Source organism: Ruditapes philippinarum, unplaced genomic scaffold (assembly GCF_026571515.1).
Source record: "Ruditapes philippinarum isolate M1 unplaced genomic scaffold, ASM2657151v2 ctg2693_1_1_1_1, whole genome shotgun sequence".
In the NCBI taxonomy this organism is placed as follows: domain Eukaryota; kingdom Metazoa; phylum Mollusca; class Bivalvia; order Venerida; family Veneridae; genus Ruditapes; species Ruditapes philippinarum.
In genome coordinates, this window is record NW_026860351.1 from 39970 (window position 1) to 63508 (window position 23539).

A 23539-nucleotide genomic window follows, 5' to 3' on the forward strand; every position below is an offset into this window, starting at 1 on the left:
CTTGACAGCGAAAAAAAATTAGCATAATGCCTCTTTAAAGTTTTATAATAAACAAGTTGTTAAGTTGTACTACTGTCACTATACTTTGTGCTATTATTCTCTTGTGCTACATTAGTTAGAAAAGTATAGCTCTACTATAATTATGACGTACGTAATTCTACTTTAAAACTAAATTTAAGGGTTTGGCTAAGTTTTGTTAATTTTCTATTCTGCTAATTTTTAGTTAGGAGTGTTTCAAGGGTTGTAATATTTTCCCCCGGTTTCACACTTTAAATTAATTTTTTGAAATAAAAATCACATGATGCCAAATCTATGTTTTAAAATTTTATTTTTAATGCTGGTTTATTATTAAAAGAGTAAGAAAAGTTTATATAAAAATTAACAACTATCATCAAACTTCTGACAGTTAAAACAATAACACTCATGACATAATACAAGCAAGCAATCACTATTCGGATATCAAACATTTTTTCATCATTTGAATTGATAATATTTCATGAACAAAGCTCTTTTTCTCATAACTATCATAATCTGAATCATGAAATTTATTATATAATCAAATAATTATATAATCACTTCATTCACATTATGGGTTTTGATTAAAACATATTTTGATAAATATAAGGATCACATATATACACAAAATTAGAATATTTATAGAAAAAATACAATGTATAATAACATATGAATGTGTACAGGGTACATAACATGTTCAAACATAAAAGTATCAAGATACGTATTATTATAGTTTGTCACTTTATAATGATTCATTTTATATTCTTGATGTTGAGCTAGTATACTAGTATTCAATAAACCCTAGCAACTGGTTTCAATCGGTCACTGAGTTATAAACTAAAGTTCGGATCTTCTTAAGTGTACATGAAGCGTACTGTTTTTAATCAGATTGTGGAATCATTTGTGTAACGCCGTACAATTTCACCATATAGTACATAGTTCTTATTTATGTAAATGGTCTTTAATTATCCTGCAATTATCAACAAATTGAAGGTCAGCATCTATGACAGAAAATCTACTTTTAGGTGTGTGATCTTTTCTGTTGCCTTTTCTGTACATTCAACGTCAATTTCAGTTCCTCCAAATATCATTTTAACTGTAACTTCTCGTCCGGCACCACTTTCCCAAGGGAGAAACAGGTTTACACAAAAGGTTTCCCAAATTTTTTTAGAAAACCGACTATTTTTAAAAACCCCCTTGGATTTTTTGTCCATGGGCCCAAAAAATACCCCTTTCCCCCCAACCCCAAATGTTTGTCTTTAAAAATTATGGTTGTATATGTTTTTTTGGGGTTTTGCCCCTTGGGGCCAAAATTTTCCAATATCTCCCCCAGCTTCTGTTTATTTCGAGAATACATTTCTACATTTGACTCCAGTATCAGTCTGTTTCATTCTCTCTAATGGATGCTTATCTGCATCAAAAGCTACTTGGACATTAGTTCCGTATGTGTATTTGCTGACTCTTTGTGATATAGTTGTTGGACTATGACCATAGATAACAGCTCCTTTGAGAACTGCTAGCCCAGCTTCGTCTGGAACTATAATTCTCAAGTCAGGAAAGCGACTTCTCACTGTCTCTTGCAGCATTGGTGATTCCGAAAATCCACCCACCATTACTATAGCCTCAACTCCTTTATTGCTGCTGCTCTGTAGCAAACCTTTCACATGCTCAATAATGCTTTCAATGGAAGGTTCAAAAAAGCCTTTTACAATAGCTGCGTCTACTCGCAATTTATCTCCCATCAATTTGACCTGTTGGCGAGAAAGAACTGATTGCATAATAAATTTTAAAAAAAACATGTGTAAATCTAAATACTAACTAAATAACAGACATTCATATTAAAAGTCAGATACCAGCCTTGCATAACCTTCAAATTTTTAGTGCCTTACAATTTTGTTAGTTATTTTTCATTTTTAAATTAGTGAATGTGCTATATACACAATTATATTAAGCATCTGTTTACCTTGCTTGAAAACTCTGTCTTCTTTATCACGTGCTGTAACGGTTCGTCCCTCATTTCCATTACAGTGTCAGATAGGGCTGCAGGTATTCTGAAAGTAATTTTTGTGTCTTTCTTCGGTCCAATTTCACGCTTCTTAACTTCAAAGTCCCTAAACAATTCAAGGTAGTCTTCCATGTTTTTGTCTCTGAACATTGGCATCACATCGGCACCTAGATGTTTTAAAATAATTATAATAGAATATGTAACAATGAACTACAGAAACTTTTATTATGTTAGCGTTTTTTTAAGTTTTCCTAAGCTAAGCTTATGTAATAACCATAAAATTTAGATCTTTGAAGCCGTTTTCTTCAGTTAACATTAAAACGCTGATATTTTAAACATATCCCTCGTTTTAATCAATATACGATATCAGATGTTACAAAAGCGGAGAAAAGCATTGATTGAAAAAATAAAAAAATAAGATAAATTACATTTGCTTTATTTTCTCATCCGTATCAAAATAATATAGAACATGAATATACAATGTAATTATCATATAATGTTTAAAGCATATTAACCGACAAATTAATTTGTTTCTTTTTTATGCAATATAATTTGTTACCTGGTCCTGCAATTTCATTCAAAAACCGGAAGAAAGCGTCGTCAACTTGTACCCCTCCCCATGCTCCTCCGCTGGCTTTATCCAATTCTTTAAGATGACCACCGCTCATCACCTCGTGAACAGTGATGTCCACTGTTCCACCTGTAATAGTTAATTAAAATAGGGCAAATGGGTTTTAAAAAGCGTTATGAAAATGATCATTCCGAACAAAGCCTTAACTGTGCTACACATTTGAGAGAAAGTCACTGCAATGTGTTATTCTAGTGTCAATAGAATTTATATGGTGCACAAAGATTCAATCATTCTCTACAATATTTGATCATTAGACGATTCATCGCATATTGGCATTAGTTTTAAATTGTAGCTGTTTTTGTACATACATAGAAATAATAATATTCACGTATGGTCTGTTATATGCATTAATACTCGTAGTACAAGATTAAGATTTATACATCTTACAAAAGGGAAATGTTACGAAGTACAACATAAGGAAGAAAAATATATCATAATATAAAGATACCTCCTGCATCAAGAACCAGATACCGTTTACCAGGCCCGAATGTCGCCAACGAAGTTTTACTACTTCCACATTTTTCCACAGGTAGATGGCGGCAATATAAACTTGCAGCTTCCGGTTCCAATGCAATAGTAAGCATGTCTTCGGATATACCAGCCTTTGGATAAAATTGAAAAGTAAAATGAAACTTAAAAAGATAAATATTATGACAGCATGGAATATATATTTTGCCAACATGAAACAGTGGGTTAATGTTTAACAGATATTTAAGATAATGCATTCGTTGTTATAGTTTCACATGATACATTTCAAAATTACAAGGAAATAATCAAAATCTCATATCATTATGTTTCTTAATAATGATGACATATTTAGCATTTAGCTAACAAAAAGAGAACAGAAATATTATTAACAGTTTCGTTGAGGATGTAAGAATTCTTTATGAACTAATCAATTCTGGTTTCAATAACTTATACCTTCATACACCCACTTTATTAAAACTTTGTATAACTTCTGTAAACAAATATGCTGTAATATGTACTTGTGCCTGTGATATATGAATTGAAGAGGCTTTGGTATTGTCCATTCACTGAATCAATAACCGTCAAAATAATATCCCTGCATTAAATTTAATTCAAAATTAGCATCAATGTGAATGTTATTCAAACGTTACATAATTCCAAGTGCATGAATCAGTATCAGTTGTAATAATTAATGCAAACACATAAGTTCAATTGGCAAAGGGACAAATTTAAAGTTCAATGATTGATTTCAACTCATAGTGCAAGTGCGACATAAACATCAAAGTAATACTTGACCTGCTGAGCAGCTTCTCTCATGAACTGTTTGGCAGCATCATTCCAGATAGCGGGTACTGTGAGGACCCAGTGAATGTCCTTATCTTGAAGACCCCCACCAGCAATGCGGGATTCCGACAACTTGATGAGGTCGTCTTTTAGATATTTAATTGACAGAGAAAATACTGTTTTGGCTAACAACTTCTTCCTTCCGCTTGCGTCTTCTAACATAAGATTTCTTCCAAATCCCTGATACGAAAATAGGCCAAATAATGTTGCACTGTGTCATACGCATATGATTTAAGAATCATGCCTTTGTATGTTCATCTACTGAATGAGAATTTTTAACTGGATCTACGGGTGTGAATCAAATGCTTGTGATTAAAGTGTCGGAACTACGAAATTGAAATTACCCGTGTACAGACTGTTTTCATTCTTTTTTTAAAGAGGGATGGCGTTTACATCGCACCAACAAAATAAAGGTTATCCTGTAAGGAAACATTGCATGAACCTATAAGCCAACCACCTATCTGATGATATTGTCTTAAAACGAATACCTTTGATGTAGAATTTACAACACTTTCTGCATACTTATTCTACAACTTATAATAGTCTACTTTCGAAACGTTTTATGCGAAAATAGATATATATAAAAGGATGGACGCCAACTTTTGATATGAAAGTATATTACCTGTCCAAAAAGATTCATTTTAAATCTCTTGAAAAAATACCACCCGCCATGCTCGCCATCACACGCGAGGTCAGCATATTTACTTTCAGCTTCATATCCAAAACTGTGAAGTGTTACACCATCAGGTTCTATTAAAGCACATGTTGGCCCTGAAACAGTTCGATCAGTGGTTCATATTTCTAGTTTTGTTTAAAAGACATGTTCTCTTATATTATACAAATTAATCACTCTGGTGATCATGAGGTTGTTTTGCATGCATCAGAAAACTTACGTCTACATTGTAAGATTTTGTAATAGCATCATTGAAAATTTCTTTTCTTTTTTTCCCCTAGAAAATGATGTAAAATTTACAATATGTCTTATGATTGAATTTGTTTAAAATTTTATTTCTATTGTAGAAAGACAAATCTCACCTTTTAGGGAAACAAGTTGTCCACCTGTCCAGTTTTTTGCTGACACTTTGGTGGCATCTCTTTCAAACTCATGCTTAAAAGAAAACGCCCAGCCTGAATAGGTCGTTCCAAAATCTATTGCTGCCACTAATAATGAATTACCGGCCTGAAAAAATTATTTGATTCTTTTACTTTACTTTTAAAGAGAAAAGAATTGTTAAGAAATGAAAGTTAAGAAACTTCTAAAATAAAGAACATGTAAAGTAAAGATTATCCAACAGAAGTTCAGTGGATGCATGGGTGATTTGAGTCACGTTGATACAAGCTGTTTCTGCAAAATTTAGCAAACTCAATATTGTCAAATATCAACGGATTTCAAAATATTCGGTATTGTCGCAAATTGAACAGATCCGTTGCAAAATTAAGTGTCAACGAGGCAAACTGCAGTAAATAGTTTGAACTATTCGACGGAAACAAATCAAAATCGATATAATGAATTAAAATACTTCCTGTTTTGCTTGAGAAGTTTATAAAGGAACATTTTACCAGATCTTTTATACTCGATAGCCAAACAAATATTCTTGAAGATAATAATAAATCCATCCTAAAACAATACAGTCAAGTCATTATAAATACACTGCCCAATTGTGTATAATAATGGCAATCACATGCGAAAATTAGACGAAAATAATTGCACTTTATGGTTACATTCAATTAGTACCATTATTGCAGATTTACACAAAAATAGCATTTTAAAAGGTCTATTGGAACTAGAGGGAAAATATTCGTCCTTCTGAAAATAGGTCGTATATGTAAGAGTGGTTTTGTCGGGAGGACAATGCTTTGTTATAAATGTATTTGTGTCTCTACAATAAGCAGTTAAGATTAACTTACAAATTTTTTTCATCATCTATTATTTATTTAGTGTTTTGATACGAATTGGTTTGATTGTGATAAATATCCTTTCGGCCATTTTGAATCATGTAATCACTAATCATCTAGATTTAAAATATTTTCGTGGCAATGTTTGATCATTTTAATCTTAACGACAGAAACACAGTTTTAACAGATTAAACTTTTTATTACAAAAGCTAAAAACAAAACCTTAACGCCATTGGCTATCTAAACATCACAGAAAAATCGGTGGAATGTAATGAAATAAAAATTATATTAAATAGCATAATAAATAAAAACTTAACAATTAAAATTCACAAATAAAGCATAAAATGTGCTTACCATGACATCCGAGTAACTATGTTCTTGCAAGACTTGCACGGAATGCTACGTTCGTTATTTCCGATGGAATTTACTCCCGCTTTTTATTTCAGATTAGAACCTGTTGACACATGCAGCATATTAACAATATGACCGGACAATGATATTTTTTCTGTTGTCCTTTGTTGTCATATTTAAAAACTTAAGGATGTACTATAGGTTCATCTGCGCTAAAATATGCATATGAAATTTTATTCATATATTTAATGGTACAAGTCAAAGATTAAGCTTTGTGATTAAATCTGAGATAAGATATAGTAAAACAAACAAAAATAATAGTTATAACGGGTAACCTACATGCAATATCTCACGGGGAGGAATCACGCCGTTCGTTACCCAAACAAACAAGATGGCGGATGCGGCCAAAAAGTAGGATTTTCCCTTTTTTCTCTGAAATTCATGATGTTCTTGTGTAAAGGTACATATAACAACCTTCTCCACAATTTTCCTGGCACACAGACATTTATTTCATGGTGTTTTGTCCCGTACTTCTTCTGAAATGTGCGTCACCAGATTCGAAGCGAGAGAATTTTCCACCGGTTTGATCGTGGTAACGTACGACTTCTTCACTCAAATTCGCTGTTTCTTTTACATATATGTATATTAACTGAAACCACTGACTTTAAAAAGTTGTAATATGTTGTCAAGTAATCATTCATGCCCATTTTGGCTAGATTTACTGGTGTAAATATTAATATCGGGGCATTTTCCGGAAATGATAACGTATGGCGCATAAAATATTAATGATAACGTACGGCGCATTTTTTTACTTGGTGGATTTCTATTTGTCGAGTCAGCTGATAATAAATTATTTGTATGTAGGAAATGATAGATATTTGTCATCTCAGAAATAAATTATTGAACAATGCTGCACCATCGGATATCAATATCTTTCTAGCTGGTGGCATAATAGATATTCGTTGTAAATATACCAAGTAAAACACACGTTTATAGTTTGAGAATATTTTTGTATAAAATGCAGAATGGAAAGATTTGTGTATTGTTGTCTTCACATTGAATTTCGCCAGTGCTGTGCGATAATTATGGTCTTATCCCCTTATCAGAAAGAAGAAATGCATTCACCAGAGCAAAAATGTTAAAATGGTACGGAAGACTTGATATATTTTCTTTTCCAAAATTACTTTAACAAATTACTGATAAGAAAATCTTAATATTTGAACCACGTCAAACATAAACAAAACGAAAAGTGATTGCGACTAGCTTACACCCAGATGAGATGAGCCTGTGTTTATACAATCTGGTCGCTCATTAAAAGAAAATTCATAAAAGAGAATAATGAATGAGTATAGGTTCTATATTGAATTTATTGAATTAGTTAGAAAATAATGTTTTGCGAAAAAGTTCAATAAATTTATTAAATAAGAAATTTCCAGTTTATTTGACGAAACGTTTTCTATTAGCGTAGCGTGACGTTGTGTCACTATGACGTCAGATATATTTGCACGACATATCCGTACAGTTTTTTATTATAATTGATTTGATCAAAACAATTACATCCAATTCATAAATTTGCCTATCATATTTTGGCGTTTTTTTTCTCGCAAACGCCCCAACAAAAACAATCAATCTCTTACAAAATAGTATTGCAGGTATCAGCAATAAAAGAGTGTCATTGAAATTTGCGGTAAACATTTTACCGACCATGATAAAGTTTCAAATCGGATTTGGATTTCGATGTTTTATCCATGTCCGAGAACCCGTCTGAAATCATTAAAGCTAGACCGCTCATGAATGCGCTCAGATGACGTCATTATCTTTATGAAAGAACAGCTGTAAAAATTACTACGCTACTATGATAATAGTGTGTACGAAGTATATGTTAGTAACATATACTTCGTAAACACTATTATCATAGTAGCGTAGTAATCAGTTAGTGTTCATCTGTGTTGTTCTACAGAATTTAGAAACTTTGACAGGAGCGATAGCGGCCGGAGAATGTTTCTTATTTCCGTAGAACAGCTACGGATGAATACTAACATACTTAGTGTCAAGCTTTATTTGGCTTCATTAATATTTACTTTCTTTCGTCACTTTACTTGTCTATTTTACGAACACGGTTCTATTAAGCACTATGAAAAATAGAAGTTTATGTAGTGTCCAAATTTATTTCTCACCCAATGAAAGCGCTGTATTTCTTAAAAAAATATGTGCGTTAATTTTCATTGAAGAACAAAAGACGATACTTTATTGAATTCCGTTCATAGTCGATTATAATTCATAGCACAGCATAGTGACGTAATAAAGTGCCAAAAAAGCTTGACACTTAGTATGTTAGTATTCATCCGTAGCTGTTCTACAGAAATAAAACATCCTTCTGTCGCTATCGCTCCCGTCAAAATCTATAATTTCTATAGAACAGTACGGATGATCACTAACATATACATAGATATTTGAAATTTGCGATCAAGTTTCACTTTTGACGAAACTTTAAGATCCCCAAAGGTGGAAAAGTTGCTCTATATTCGACTATGATATGCAAGAAAGCATATCACTCGTGATTACCTATCGGATTTTAATATCCATCCCACTGGCACCTGCACAAGGGCTTAAGTTAGCAAGCATCGTTACAGCCCATTGCGAAAGAGCCCTCGGATCGGATATTTCTATCCGTTACAAAAACACATGACATATATTATGCAAACACTAAATAATATTCAGTTTCTTTATTTCGTTCTACACATTCTCTTATGTCTGGTTAACATAACTTTTCTCTTATATAGAAAATCAATTAAGCAGACAAAAATGCACCGTACGTTATCATTGTTATTTTGTGCGCCATACGTTTTCATTTCCGGAAAATGCCCCGATTTAATATTTTCAGCGGTTATTCTAGCCAGAATGAGCATGAATGCTTAGATGCCGACATATTACAACTTTTTAATGTCAGTGGTTTCAGTAAATATACATATATGTAAACGAAACAGTGAATTTTAGAGAAGAAGCCGTACGTTACCACGATCAAACCGGTGGAAAATTCTCTCGCTTCGAATCTGGTGACGCGCATTTCAGAAGAAGTACGGGACGAAACACCATGAAATAAATTTCTGTGTGCCAGGAAAATTGCGGAGAAGGTTGTTATATGTACCTTTACACATGAACATCACGAATTTCAGAGAAAAAAGGGAAAATCCTACTTTTTGGCCGCATCCGCCATCTTGTTTGTTTGGGTAACGAACGGCGTGATTCCTCCATGTGATCTACAATATCTATAAACCTCGGGTATTTTGTTTACGAGCTCCACACCACTGAGGACTTAAAACCGTAGATTAAGCTTTGTGATATACCCGTAAGATAAGATATAAATAAAAGTTATAACGGGTAACCTACATGCAATATCTAAAAATGTCGACTTTTTGTTAAAGTAATTTCATTCCACTGAGGCCTGAAAACCGTTTACATAATTATAATTTGAGAATATTTCGTCGATTATTATTATTATTATAAAAATACAATGAAAAATAGAACTATTTCAATAAAATGGTTATGTTTAAGTCAATTATAATAATCTATTTTTTTTAGATATATATAAACTCACGAAGATAATGAAATAAAATTGTTTACTTCTAAGGCTAAGCACTAACCGTTCCTATGCTATACTGAAAAAAAACAAAACAAATTATTATATCATAATAATGATGTTTAAGTTTAAACTGTATATATATTAACTAAAATTTAAAATTTAAAATAAATGTCATTTTCAGAAAACTTACTTTTCTCTTCTCTGAAATCTTTTGTAAAATTAACTAGGAAGTAAATTGGTTTCCGCGAAGAATGTGTCTATCTATACTAGATATTTTTATCAATTATGACTCGGTGAACTGTGCTTTTCTAGTGTTATCAAATTTGAAACTAGATTAAGAGCTTGCATAAGTCCCATTTCAAATTATCGCCCAAACTGTTATCTAGATGTAAGGCTAGATTTGTCGGTGATGGAATAGCCATATATTCGATTTTGTCTTGTTTGGAATTCATACCAAATAGTAGTATTAGTTGAAGTTGGGGACCATTATAGAAATAGTATTCATTAAACAAACACAATTCATATTAAGATAAGTAGAAAAAAAAAATTTGATGCGGAACGTACGGTGTCCAGTAAGGGCCATCGCAACACACACATAACCCGAAACAACGAAAACACGACATTACGATCATAGTCAAAAGTGAAAATAACCAAACCACGACGGTTAAAAGTGGAAAGTAGGATGGTGAAAAGTCGAAATAGCAAAACCACGATGGTAAAAAAATCCGATATAATTTCGTGTTTTCTCCATCGTACTTTTTACATGTCACCATCGTTGTTTCGTTATTTCGAATTATGTTAGTGCATATTATAAGTAGTATGGTTTTAAGATCAAAGTATATCGAAAATAATAATGCCGATGAACTGTTAGCCTTAATAACGCTTTTTATAATAAAACTCAAGTTTCCTCTAGCAGCTTTTGCCACACAAAGCATAAGTGCTGACTTCCTTTACCCTATATTGTGGACTGCCATTTCCCTGCTCGAAATCCATTTGAAATTAAAGGTACTTTTCCTAACTTGTGACGGTGCAAGTGCCAATAGAAAGTTTTTTAACATGCATAAATTTCCAGGAATTGAAATAGTGCATTACTCCATCAATCCATTTGATTCATCGAGAAAAGTGTATTTCATTTCGGATGTACCACACCTACTTAAAACAGCAAGAAACTGTTTCAGTAATTCTTTTTCTCATAAAAACACACGCCGTATGTGGAGAAACGGAAAAGATATCTCTTGGATGCATGTAGTCAGACTATTTGAAGATCATTGTGAGTTTAGCATGTTTATATACACCTGTCCCTAAATTAACTAGGAAGCATGTAGACTCGAATGCCTTTTCATACATGAAAGTGAGCCTAGCAGCCCAGGTCTTTAGTGACAGTGTAGCCTATGCATTAGAAGATTTATACGGAGAAGAAATTACGGAAACTGTATCATTTATCAAGATTATGAACAAGTTCTTTGACATTTTAAACGTCAGATCTTTCGTAGAGGGTAGAAATAAAAGGAATAGTAACCTAAACCCCTTCTTTTCCACAAATGACCAAAGGCTCAGTTGGCTAGTGGGGGACTTTAAAAATTATTTTCGTGACTGGGAAAGTAGCATTGACCAACGCTAGGGAAACTTCACTAAAAAGGAAAAGGTCAGCATGGGCCTAAGCCATCAGACTCTTACTGGATTAGAGATAACAGTAAACTCTATTTGTGAGTGTACAAAATTCATGTTGAACAAAGGAGCTAAGTTTATTTTGACTTCTGTTTTCAATCAAGATCCCCTTGAGCAACACTTTGGCCACTACCGACATAAAGGGGGTCACAATAGAAACCCAACCGTCGATGAAGTAAGACACATACTGACAAGTATCAGAACTGTTGGAGCCCAAGCTCTTGCACCAAGACATGGCAACACATTAGTTGACCGGGGGGATTATGTGATTGACGATTCAAAGCTACCAAGAAGACGCTAAGAAATTGAAAGTGATTATTACATGATTGAAATGTTGTTTAAATGACTTTAAAATTGTATATTGTGCAATTCTGTATATACCTAAAAGTTCTAAGGAAAATATATTTGTGTATAAATGTATATATAAATTACCATCATTTTTAGTTGCAAGTAACCAAGATTTGCATTAAAGGGACTCCACTGAGGTTTAAAAGCATAAAAACATAACATTTGAATTTCTTACATAAATGAGCTGGGGCACTTTAAACAGAAATATATGCAAAGATAGTTTAGAAATATACTTTAAAATAAACTGAAAATCGTATTTTCATGCTTGTTTTAGCCCTATTTGAGTGAAAAGCGTTTAAACGCTTTTCATTTTGGGTCATTTTTTACAATATGAATAAATATTCTGGAAAAATGAAGTGTGCGATTGGTCTGTAATTTTGCACAAAGATTAGTGGTCTAAACCTACATCAAATGGTACATCTATCTGGAAAAACTATTTTCAGTCCCATCAAAACCTCAGTGGAGTCCCATCAAAACCTCAGTGGAGTCCCTTTAAGATTAAGATGGTTTTAAAACATCTGTCTCCAGATATGTATAAAATTGTGATATTCATTTCTAATAATTTAATTCCAAGGCAGTGCAGTGCACTTATTACTGCTTTCCAATACTCTTCCAAGCACTTGGCAATTTTTACAGTTAATAAAAAGTTTTTATTTTATGCTTTTCAGTGGATTACTGATTTATCCGTGAAAATTATATTTGATAATTTCACAGTGAAAATTATCAAAATATAATTTCACTTTTTTCAATGACGAAACTACTTTTTTAAGATTTTCCCCATGTGGTACCTCAATTCTATTTTTACTGACAATTCTGACAATATCAGGCTGTTAAAAAAATAGCAAAGCTGAAATAGATAAATAACATAAATGTCAAAAGTAAAATAAAGAGAGAAAACTTACTTCTATTCCTTCAAATTCCAATCACAAAATTTCGTCTCTAAATTTTTTTGTTTCGTTTTTACAGTCTGAAAAATACATTCCTACCCCATGCAAAACTGCTCTTGATGACATTTGGGCATATTAAAGTATCCTACGAGCAATAACTGCCGTATGCTTTATGAAAAATTGAAAAGCATTGACAGCTATCACTCGTAAAATAAGTAAATCAACCCAGCGTTCCTTACAATGCCTTAGCAAACTTCCAAGTTTTCCATTTTCCTAGCTCCTTTTCTGAATGTTTTCACTTCTGTCAACACTTATTTTTTGTCTGTTACAATCCTCAAATAAGTTTTCTTTCTTTTAAAAAGGTGTATGACTAACAAATCCAAATTATATCCTTCTGTATCTTACACAATTATTTTCCTCCCATGAAATACACGACTTTAAAAAATGGCTGCCGTTTACATTTTACAAAGCCAGGTCTAATATAAATTCGCAGTAAGTAACAGAAATATGGATGGATGGTTGGACTTTTTCTCCTACAAGAATTGTTTGTTTTTATTATTTAAACAAGCGATCATTCATATTTTTTAATAAAATGAATAAATATCACATTCATTTAACCTCCATTGGCGGACTTATTTTTCAGCTCAAGACTTCTTGTATTTAATGAGAAATTCCCTCTAAATGGGGCTCTCAATGGGGGAAACATATTTTAATATCAACCTTAAAATTATGGAAATTTCGTTTTAACTTGTTTTAAAGCATAAAATAAAAAGAAAATTTGTCTGTTTGTTGTGTAAGATGTAATTTTATTTCATCTCGTGAACTTTAAAAACAGTATACTGTTTTTAAAGCCCACTCGATGAAATAAAATTTCATCTTACACACAAACAAACAAATATCCTCTATATGTTTTAAAGTACATATATGTTATCAAGTTGCTTTAAAAGAATGATGACTAGCAGTACATGTAGATAATTTGTTTCCATTCTTATTTGAAATGACGTAGCGTTAAAATTGAAGACCTTTAGATATAAGTTTTAAATAGTTTATATGTGTCAGTATTGTTACATATATTATGTTTTTTATGCCTTTAATAAATTGTAAATAAGTTCACATATTTTCTTTAAATGCACCCATTTACACAGTAAAATAAAGTAGAAAGGTAATTTAGTTGCTGTTTTAAGCTAGTCTAAGGCTGGGGAAAAAACTAACTTTATCATAATACACTCCATGGCAATGATTAAATGTAATTTAAATATACCCCCCTTCCCCCCAACAGCAATCGATCTAATATAATTAGAAATATTATATGTGCTTTAATTGCCATGAAATACATAAAACAATACCAGTGTAACTGTGTTACATCCTTGTGAAAAGTTTGAAAAGCAATATGCCACACAGAAAAAATGATACTACTTTAGAGAGGGCAGACATGAATTATATTTTTAAATAAACTTGGGGTTTTGATGCTTGTTACCAGAAGAACGGAGTGATAATTGTAATACAATCTCCTAAAAGTAGCAGAATGTAAACAAAGTACTTGTAGACTTCAACACAGAATACTTGTTGAATAACTGTAATTGTTGCCAAAAAGCAACAAATGAAAAAGATGGTTCATTTAAATGGCAAATGAGTAATGAGTAAGTTTATGTGTACACACCAAAATTAAAAACAATTAGGAAATTAATGCATACTGGGCCTAAAAATTCTTCTATATAATTATGAAGTACATTCATTACATCCAAAAAATTATTCATTTACCCGAACCATCTTTTTCATACATCTGTATATTACATCTCTGAGGAAAACAAATCCCTTTCTGAGAATTTGGCAAGGTATTCATCAATTGCATTGAAATGAGTTATACTTAAAGAAATCATACCTTTCAAGTTGAGATTATGCTTCTTTAACACATGACCTCGGAAACCAGATATGCTTTTCATTAAATGTTTGCATTCTGGACATTCGTACATAACTGACTGAGTATCCTCTAGTACACATACACTATCACAAAGTTCATCATAATCTGTATAATCACCAAATCTAAATTTAAGTCATCATCATCCCATGACACAAAATCTGACTTAGACATAGTGAAAGCTTAAAAGCAGAATGGTGTGAACTATTCAGTGAAAATATAATTTTTAAAGAGAACTGATGTTGTCTTCCCTGCAACTTATAAGGACTCCATGGGGACGTTTTCTTTCAAGTGTTAAAAACCAACATCAATTAATAATCAATTGATAAACTCGCGCTTTTGATCATAACAACAATTATTAAATGATACAACATCAATTAATAATCAATTAATAAACTCGCCCTTATGATCATAACAGCAATTATCAAATGATACAAACTTTCCAATTAATGCATATTTCCAGAGACACAGAGACATAGATAACAGAGATATAGGCCACTTCCTAGCCAGTTAAAATATCATGTGTGCCTACTAAACTTAAAACTTGTAGCAAGTAAAACTTATTAACCAGATATCAAAATCAGTAAAATAATACATTTTCTGAAAGCTTATGCATTTGTCTATGGCTGCAGGTAAAAATATTTACAGTTCCCATTTAAATAAATGTTGTATCATTTTTTAAAGAGAACTACTTAATATTTTTTGTTATAAAACTATTCATATGACAAAAAACTGGCTCAGTGGGTATGTTCTGCCATGTTTTTCTAAGTGAAAGGCATGGAAAGTTACCAATATTTTAACATGCAGCCATAGATAAAAGATTTATCTTTCAAATGGTATATAATATTAAAGATCATTATTATGTACATCCATTAAGTTTTATTTGCTACAAAATGCCTAATTTTCCACTTTTTATAGGCATGAGTGATATTTCAATGGAGTATATAGGAGCTGCTTATCTCTGTTATCTATGTCTCTGATATTTCTAAAATTTCGCTGAATATTTTTCACACCATCGCCGCTTTTCAAATGAGATTATCATGCATCCAATTAACGACAGGATTAAGTAAAACAACAATACAAAAATGATTCATTATTCTTTATTACATAATTGCTTTACAAAGATATGAAACAAACATTATTTTTTTCTTTAAAAACAAAAAGCAAAAAAAGAAAAACATTAATTATCGTCTTCAGAAGCCGCGTCCCGTGGCAACCTACGAACAGGTGCGCGCTTCAGTAATCACGCGGAAGTTTAGCGAGATTTCGGTAGTTGCGAATCTCTGTATTTTAACGTCTCTGTTGAGACTTTGTAAACTTAGCCCATCCGGTCTCAACCCGGTACGGAAATAGACCGAACCCATTGTAGTCTAGAAAGTAGTTCTTTAAAATTTTGAAATGGCCGAATTTAAGTCATCTCTAGTTAGATTGGTCATAATTAAAGTGTATTTATTGCATGTGTGTAGTTTTTGTGTGTTATATGATGACTTTAAAAGTTGTTTTTTGTGTATTCTCCAGGAACTCATTTGTTGGTGGAAGGATTAAAGATGTACTACCCACCAGCTGTCAGGAGTTTTTAAAGTGGTGAATTTAAACAGTGTTACAACAGAATGAAGATATCTGAAAAAAGTAGATGGCTAACCTATTATATTTTGGGCCTCATTGGACTTAGAGATAGTGTTAACGTTTAAAGTTGAAGACAGTATATAATTCATCAAGAACAGTGGAATCCAGAATTAAGCCTCAAATTTGACTGATTTACTATAGAACAAATAGTACGAAAATTCACCGGGCCGAGGCCATATCCATGATATGCTAAATGTATTCTCCGATTGACTTTTTCCATTGATCCAGAATATTGACGGATTTACAAATCTGTTATAACGTATTACTGTGGATTCAGACAAAAACCGCTGAAGCATGGACTTTACGTGCTCTTGGACGCTTGATACTAGACCGGAATATGTATATGTTTTCCAGCGTAAACGTTTGAATGTGTCAGAAATTCTGGCTGATAAGAGATAAACTACCAGAACAATGCCGATTAAAACAAAAAATTTCCGTTTCATGATATACCTGAAATTTAAGAAGAAGAAACATAACAAAATAATTGATCATTCGATTTAACAAAACCTAGCGTAAAGCTCGTGAAAAATTAACCGAACTCAGGGTATCTGTGCTTTGAATAGATGTATTTTTGTTTGGTTTTACGTCGAGCCAATATAGTTAAGGGCATAAAGCGACCTTCCAGTATTACTTGTTGGAAGAAGACCTCAGGTGCCCCTCTGTACATTGTTCTAGGCAATCGCAACTACTCGGTCTTTTCCGCCATTCGGATAAGGAGATAATAGCCGAGGCAGTTCCGATTGTATTCTAGGTTTAGTAGAACCACCGACGTTACGTAATCTAACGGCATGGATAGTTTTCTCTAATGAAATACATTGTTATTCAATGACGCTGGCGTGGCTGAAGCAAGGGGTTTGAAGTCAATGACCTTAACCACTCTACCACGGACGCCCCTTTGAAACCTCTACATATATATCTTCATATATATGAGATATAGAATAACGTCTTGAAAATAAATAAAAAAAAATTAATATGCTATTCCATGTGTCGGGCATTGTCGGAGTATGATTGTAAGTAATTAATGAGTCTATGTTACTGAAATAATGAAGTTAATTACATCTTAGAACTACACATCTTTCAATGAGTACAAAAGCTTTGAGGCATTAAAGTCCACATATTGTACATTGAAAAGATGCAGCTGTATTTAATTTTCTATTCATGGCCAACAGTGTAGGGCCTACAATATGTAAATGTATTCAAATTTCAAATTACAATGAACGATTTGAACAAGATTTATTTAATTTTCAAATATCTGTAGAAAAGGGCATAATTGTATATTGTCGTCCTAATTATAAAGTACAACTGCATCGTATGATATATATTTATACAAAATGGTACGATAGAGTTATATACAAGCCTGCTTCTTTAAAAAGAAGCATGCGAGAGGACTTTTTGCAGCAGTGGAAGATTTGTTTAATTTGTAAATATTTGGAGTTATTTTGCATAAAAGGCACCGTGAATGTTTATAGATTAGATCTTGAATTATTTAACAAAATAGAATTTATTATATATATTGTACATATAGTATCATAATGAAAGTATACATTTGTATCTAACACTTCATGTTTTTTTAATATTTTGAAAGATTATGTGCCGGAGAACTGGACATTTTCTTGTGCATTAGGGATATTTTTTTCTACAAAGGGACAATTTATGTTATGTTAACATAAATGATTTTCGCACTACTTTCACTGTGTACTGTTTCCAATGTTATTATGAATAAAAGCCGAGGATGATAAGTTATGCCGTATTTTGAAACGGAGCATGCGCATGACACTTTTTGTAGACTGGTCAGACCCACAGGCACGAGTATCGGACCTGGGAAGAAAATATGACCACATTGATAAAAAACCTCTGTGTTCATCTTAAATGTGTCAAAAAAATTGTGTCCCCTTAAAAATATACTATACTGTAAGTTAACTCTTAACCTATAGTACATTTTTATGGGATGTACTATTCTGCGGTCAGGTCGCTTCCGGTCTCCGGTCTCTCCCGGTCTATTTTGACCGGAATTTCGAGAGACCGGCGAATAGTATCATATTTATTGGCCCTGTCAGTGCCGGTCTTCTAAAAATTATCGATCTTTCTAGATGAAAAATGTGTTGATATAAGATTTTTTTTCGTATATAATGTATTTCGTTTCAAATTAATTGTTTTTTAATTATGTATTTTTTGTTGTTACTTATTATAAGATTTAATCAAAGATATAAATGTAAAAGTGTATTAATTACGGGGAATGACATTAATTATTTTATGTGAGCATAAAATGTTATAAATGAAACTAAAATTATGTAGAATTTGAAATGTGTATGATTTTGATGCTCTTGTTTGTTTTTTGTAGTTGTATTGCATAAATATTTCCTTATATGAATAATACATTATCAATATCACGTCACATTGCGATTTTTTTTTACGTTTTGAAAATGATAAAATAATATATTATGTTATATTTTATGTATATAATTTATGTATTTCATTATTTATAATTGCTAATTGTGCATAATTTTGATGTAACGTTATATAAGTTCTGTGTTGTGTAAGTAAATTATGACCAATCTTTCAATATATTTATTCAATATTCTTAGACCATTTATTTTACTTAAAAAAAAAAACCACTTAAATAATTCATAAAATCCAATTTGTAACTTAGAATCTCTTTACTAAACGCTGATAACAAATTAAATAAAATGTTTCAAAGTTGATTGTGTCATATTAATACCATAAAATTTTCCCTTTTTATTTAATTATTGTATGTATTTATTGGTTTATCAGATATAAATAAAATGAAAAGTGTTTTTGTTATTTTTGGAATTGAAAGTTTTTGTATAATAATAATAATTAGATCTATAATAAATAAATAAATTTGAGAGATGATCTCTGTTAATTCATTATTGCAACCAAATTAAGTGAAAACATTCAATTTTGAAAAAAAAACTTATTTTTTTGTTACGATTTCAAATAAAATATCTACTTCAAAACCGGGAGAGACCGGACAATAAACGTGTGATACTATTCGCCGGTCTCTAGTAAATCCCGGTCAAAATAGACCGGGAGAGACCGGGATTTACCGATAGGAGACCGGAGAATAGTACATCCCCATTTTTATGGGGGCAAATTTTTTTTGACACATTTAAGATGAACACAGAGGTTTATTTCATCAATGTGGTCATATTTTCTTCCCAGGTTTGATACTCGTGTGCCTGTGGTCAGACAGAATGACAGACTATTCTCTCCCTTACCAGTTCCTCTCCCTGACGGTTCTCTCCCTTACCGTTTCCTCCCCTGACGGTTCTCTCCCAAATTTGAAATATGCAGACAGTTCTCCCCCCAAATTTTATATGTTAGTTATCATTTTAGTTTTTACTTAATCTAATAATATTTTCCCCCAAAATAGGGAGAGAATCGTCAGGGAGGAAACGTCAGGGGAGGAACTGGTAAGGGAGAGAATAGTCTGACTACCGGTCAGACCAACCTCTCCATTAAGTCTCTGGATAAAAGCGACAATTTATCCAAAGTTACTTCCCTTTAATTACCGTCCACCATTTGTCGCTTTACGTTGAACAGGTAAACAGATATGATTACTAAACTCCATTTTGTGAATTATAATTCGATTTACGTCAAAACTTTAATATTTTTTTTTTGCAAAACGATAATGTTGTTTATAACATTGTTAATTTATAACTAACAATCATAAGTCCTATAAATATGACGCTGCTTTGAGATAGCTTTATCTGTTTATTTCTTTGCAAAGCTTGATCATCATGTATAACATGCCTGTAATCTGGTAATGTCTAATATTGGACGACTTAAATCATCAGAGCATTACCATGCAGGTAGCTTTTCAAGTACATGTACTCTATTGAGACTTGGTCAGTTGATGGTAAAACTAAAAAAATATTTTTTTTGTTTATGTAAAAATTGTTTGAAAACTAGTTTTATCATTGTAACCCTGGACATAAGTTATCTTATATCCAAGTTGTAACAGATGTCCTAATTGTGTTTAAATGTTAAAATATTTTTTATAATGTGTTTACATGTGCAGGGGCATTGACCTTTTCGAAAACATAGCTACACACCGTTTTCCGGTACGTTACGAATTTAGCTCTGGGGAATTTCACCAAATGAAGTACATAACACAGTTACATGATATTTCTATTTTTCTATCATTATTTTACCGTTTAAGGTGAAAAAAATTAATGTCTTTGAAAATTATCAATTTTCCTTGAATATCTATTACAAATTTTTTCAAAAAAATAAATTGTTCATGATGAAAATCAATAAAATTTAAACGGACTTGGTGGAATCTTCCGTAATAAATAAGGTTATTTTTTGCGTAAACTTGTGTATCTACTTTATTTTCTGTATGGAATTATTCATACAATGATATTTAATTATTTTCTTATAAAGAAATTACTGTTTTATTTCAATTTAATTTAAAAAAGGCCGAAAACATCGAGTTCGCTATTACACTCCATTAGGTGAATTCCCCAGAGCTATGTACAGAAAGTACCGGAAAACGGCATTTAGCTAGGTTTTCGAATTCGCGAATTAGCCCAACAAACTGTGCACTTACGGGCTTTTTATCTATAGATGATGATCACCTTAAGGCCTACCTCTGGCAATATCCGGTTATCTGTCCCCCGGGGCAGAAAAATTCTTATCTGTATTTTTATGACAGTCTTGTGGTCAGCCCTACTGATCTGGATCATTCAGGCGCTTAGAACATATCACACCCGCATGCGCAAAGAAATAAAATATTTACGTTCCATGCGCGTGCGTAGTGAGCTGTGAAAGAACAATCATCTAGCAAGGGGTTCATACAGGATTTTACATAATAAAAATCCTCTATGGAATGAACTCCTACATTTAGACAGCTAAAATCACTTCAGTATATCGTTCATTCCATAAAAAATAACTGACGGAATGAAGTTATACATTGATACTGCTCATATAATTTCATCATACCGTTTAAAATAGCAGATGGAATGAACTTGTACATATATACTTTTAACATCGTTTCAGTTTATTGTTCATTCCGTATTATATAGCCTAATGCATATAATTATATCGCCGATATATATACTCCGGTTATCAGTCCCGGGGCAGATACCTACTAGGCATTCATAATGTTACTTTAATGTCAGTAAAAAAATCATTCCTTTTATGCTTATTAAGACAGTACCCCCAAAACATTGCCAAGCCCCTTTTTTAGCTCGACTATTCGATAAGAATAAGTAGAGCTATTGCAGTCACCCGAGCGTCGGCGTCGGCGTCGGCGTAACCACTTATGTTAAAGTTTTTGTAATAGTTCAAATATTTTCAAAGTCCATTGACATATGGCTTTGAAACTTTGCACACTTGTTCACCATCATGACCCCAACCTGTAGACAGGAGGAGGTAACTCTATCAAGCATTTTGACAGAATTATGCCCCTTTTTCGACTTAGAATTTACGTTAAAGTTTTTGTAATAGTTCAAATATTTTCAAAGTCCATTGACATATGGCTTTGAAACTTTGCACACTTGTTCACCATCATGACCCCAACCTGTAGACAGGAGGAGGTAACTCTATCAAGTATTTTGACAGAATTATGCCCCTTTTTCGACTTAGAATTTACGTTAAAGTTTTTGTAATAGTTCAAATATTTTCAAAGTCCATTGACATATGGCTTTGAAACTTTGCACACTTGTTCACCATCATGACCCCAACCTGTAGACAGTAGGAGGTAACTCTATCAAGCATTTTGACAGAATTATGCCCCTTTTTCGACTTAGAATTTACGTTAAAGTTTTTGTAATAGTTCAAATATTTTCAAAGTCCATAGACATATGGCTTTGAAACTTTGCACACTTGTTCAACATCATGACCCCAACCTGTAGACAGCAGGAGGTAACTCTATTAAGCATTTTGACAGAATTATGCCCCTTTTTCGACTTAGAATTTACGTTAAAGTTTTTGTAATAGTTCAAATATTTTCAAAGTCCATTGACATATGGCTTTGAAACTTTGCACACTTGTTCAACATCATGACCCCAACCTGTAAACAGGAAGAGGTAACTCTATCAAGCATTTTGACAGAATTATGCCCCTTTTTCGACTTAGTATTTACGTTAAAGTTTTTGTAATAGTTCAAATATTTTCAAAGTCCATTGACATATGGCTTTGAAACTTTGCACACTTGTTCACCATCATGACCCCAACCTGTAAACAGGAGGAGGTAACTGTATCAGGCATTTTTTTTACTATCAAGCACTAAGAATAGTCGAGCATGCTGTCCTACCGACAGCTCTTGTTAAAGCATGATGGCCCCTGAAGAAAACCCTCTTCCCGGGGAATACTTCCCCTTAAGTAGCATTTAATTATTGTTAGTAAATTATTTCGTCGCTATATATATACTCCGGTTTTCAGTCCCTACATGTGTGAGATTAAAATGATATTACCCATTTGGTAGCCCTTACATACCTAACTGTCTATACTACTGTATAATCACGTAACAATGAATTTATCAGTAATTTAAGTTACACGGATGACAAAATGTTCAATAACATTTTCATGAATTTTTCCAGTTTAAAATAAAGCCAAAGAAAATTATAATAAATATTAAACATTTTGCAAGTGATAATGAAAACATTACTGAATTGATTTTATTTTATAGTGAATGAATCTTTCAAGATATGTAATGTACACATGTACTGACATGCTTAAATGAGAAATTAATCTTGCAGAAAAGCGCCAAATTTTTAGTAAGAATTACTGCCCTAGAAGCTTCCTTCGGAGTAACCTCAACCAATGAAATTCAAGGAAAAAACCAGCGTCCACGAGATCATGATCTGCCCCGGGGGCAGATAACCGCATATTGCCCTACCTCTGTGTAATATCAGTTTTTAAAGCTGGTCGGTCTGCAGTCGAAATATTATGATTACAGGGTCATATCATGCACATGTTGGGCAGGGTCTGACTCCATAGCGTCTGCAGGGATCAATCCACTCATATTTACTAGTAGAGATCATTGCAGGACACATACAAAATGGTAGAATGCTTGTCTGGCAGGAGCAAAAATAATAATAATGTAAAATAATGTAATAGCAGAGATATACATAACATTATCTATGTCTCTGGTAATAGTAAGCTAGAATTCTCATAATCAGTTTGTTTACTTTTAAGGATGGAAAACCAGAAACGAAGCTTGTATTTTACGTTATGTTTAAATTGCGCACTTAATGCATTGTTAATTGGATATGGGTATCACTGGAATGTGCCTGACAATGCTCTTTAAAGTGACCGATTTATACATAACCTA

General features: G+C 32.5%; 1 protein-coding gene across 2 annotated transcripts; it reads right to left on the bottom strand.

Annotated features, from left to right (window-relative positions):
* Positions 1–1349: 1349 nt before the first annotated feature.
* Positions 1350–10007, bottom strand: LOC132759751 (heat shock 70 kDa protein 12A-like). 2 transcript variants are annotated; one of them, XM_060751579.1, is made up of 9 exons: positions 9983–10007; positions 6213–6312; positions 4998–5142; positions 4585–4733; positions 3915–4142; positions 3100–3253; positions 2580–2720; positions 1979–2187; positions 1350–1766 (listed from the first exon to the last, which is right to left on the bottom strand). In XM_060751579.1, the coding sequence occupies exons 2-9, from the start codon at positions 6213–6215 to the stop codon at positions 1356–1358; spliced, it is 1440 nt and encodes a 479-aa protein (XP_060607562.1). In that variant the 5' UTR covers positions 6216–6312; positions 9983–10007; the 3' UTR covers positions 1350–1355. The 2 variants fall into 2 exon arrangements, with proteins under 2 accessions (XP_060607562.1, XP_060607561.1); XM_060751578.1 differs by lacking the exon at positions 9983–10007 and having other exon boundaries at positions 6213–6426.
* Between the last annotated feature and the right edge of the window lie 13532 nt (positions 10008–23539).

What these genes read in the sequence shown, in the direction of transcription:
- LOC132759751 (XM_060751579.1), bottom strand. An exon ending in ACAACTTGTTTCCCTAAAAG is followed by an intron (nt 4,734 to 4,997) that starts GTGAGATTTGTC and finishes GAACTGTTTCAG; the next exon opens with GGCCAACATGTGCTTTAATA. An exon ending in AGACAGAGTTTTCAAGCAAG is followed by an intron (nt 1,767 to 1,978) that starts GTAAACAGATGC and finishes TCTCGCCAACAG; the next exon opens with GTCAAATTGATGGGAGATAA.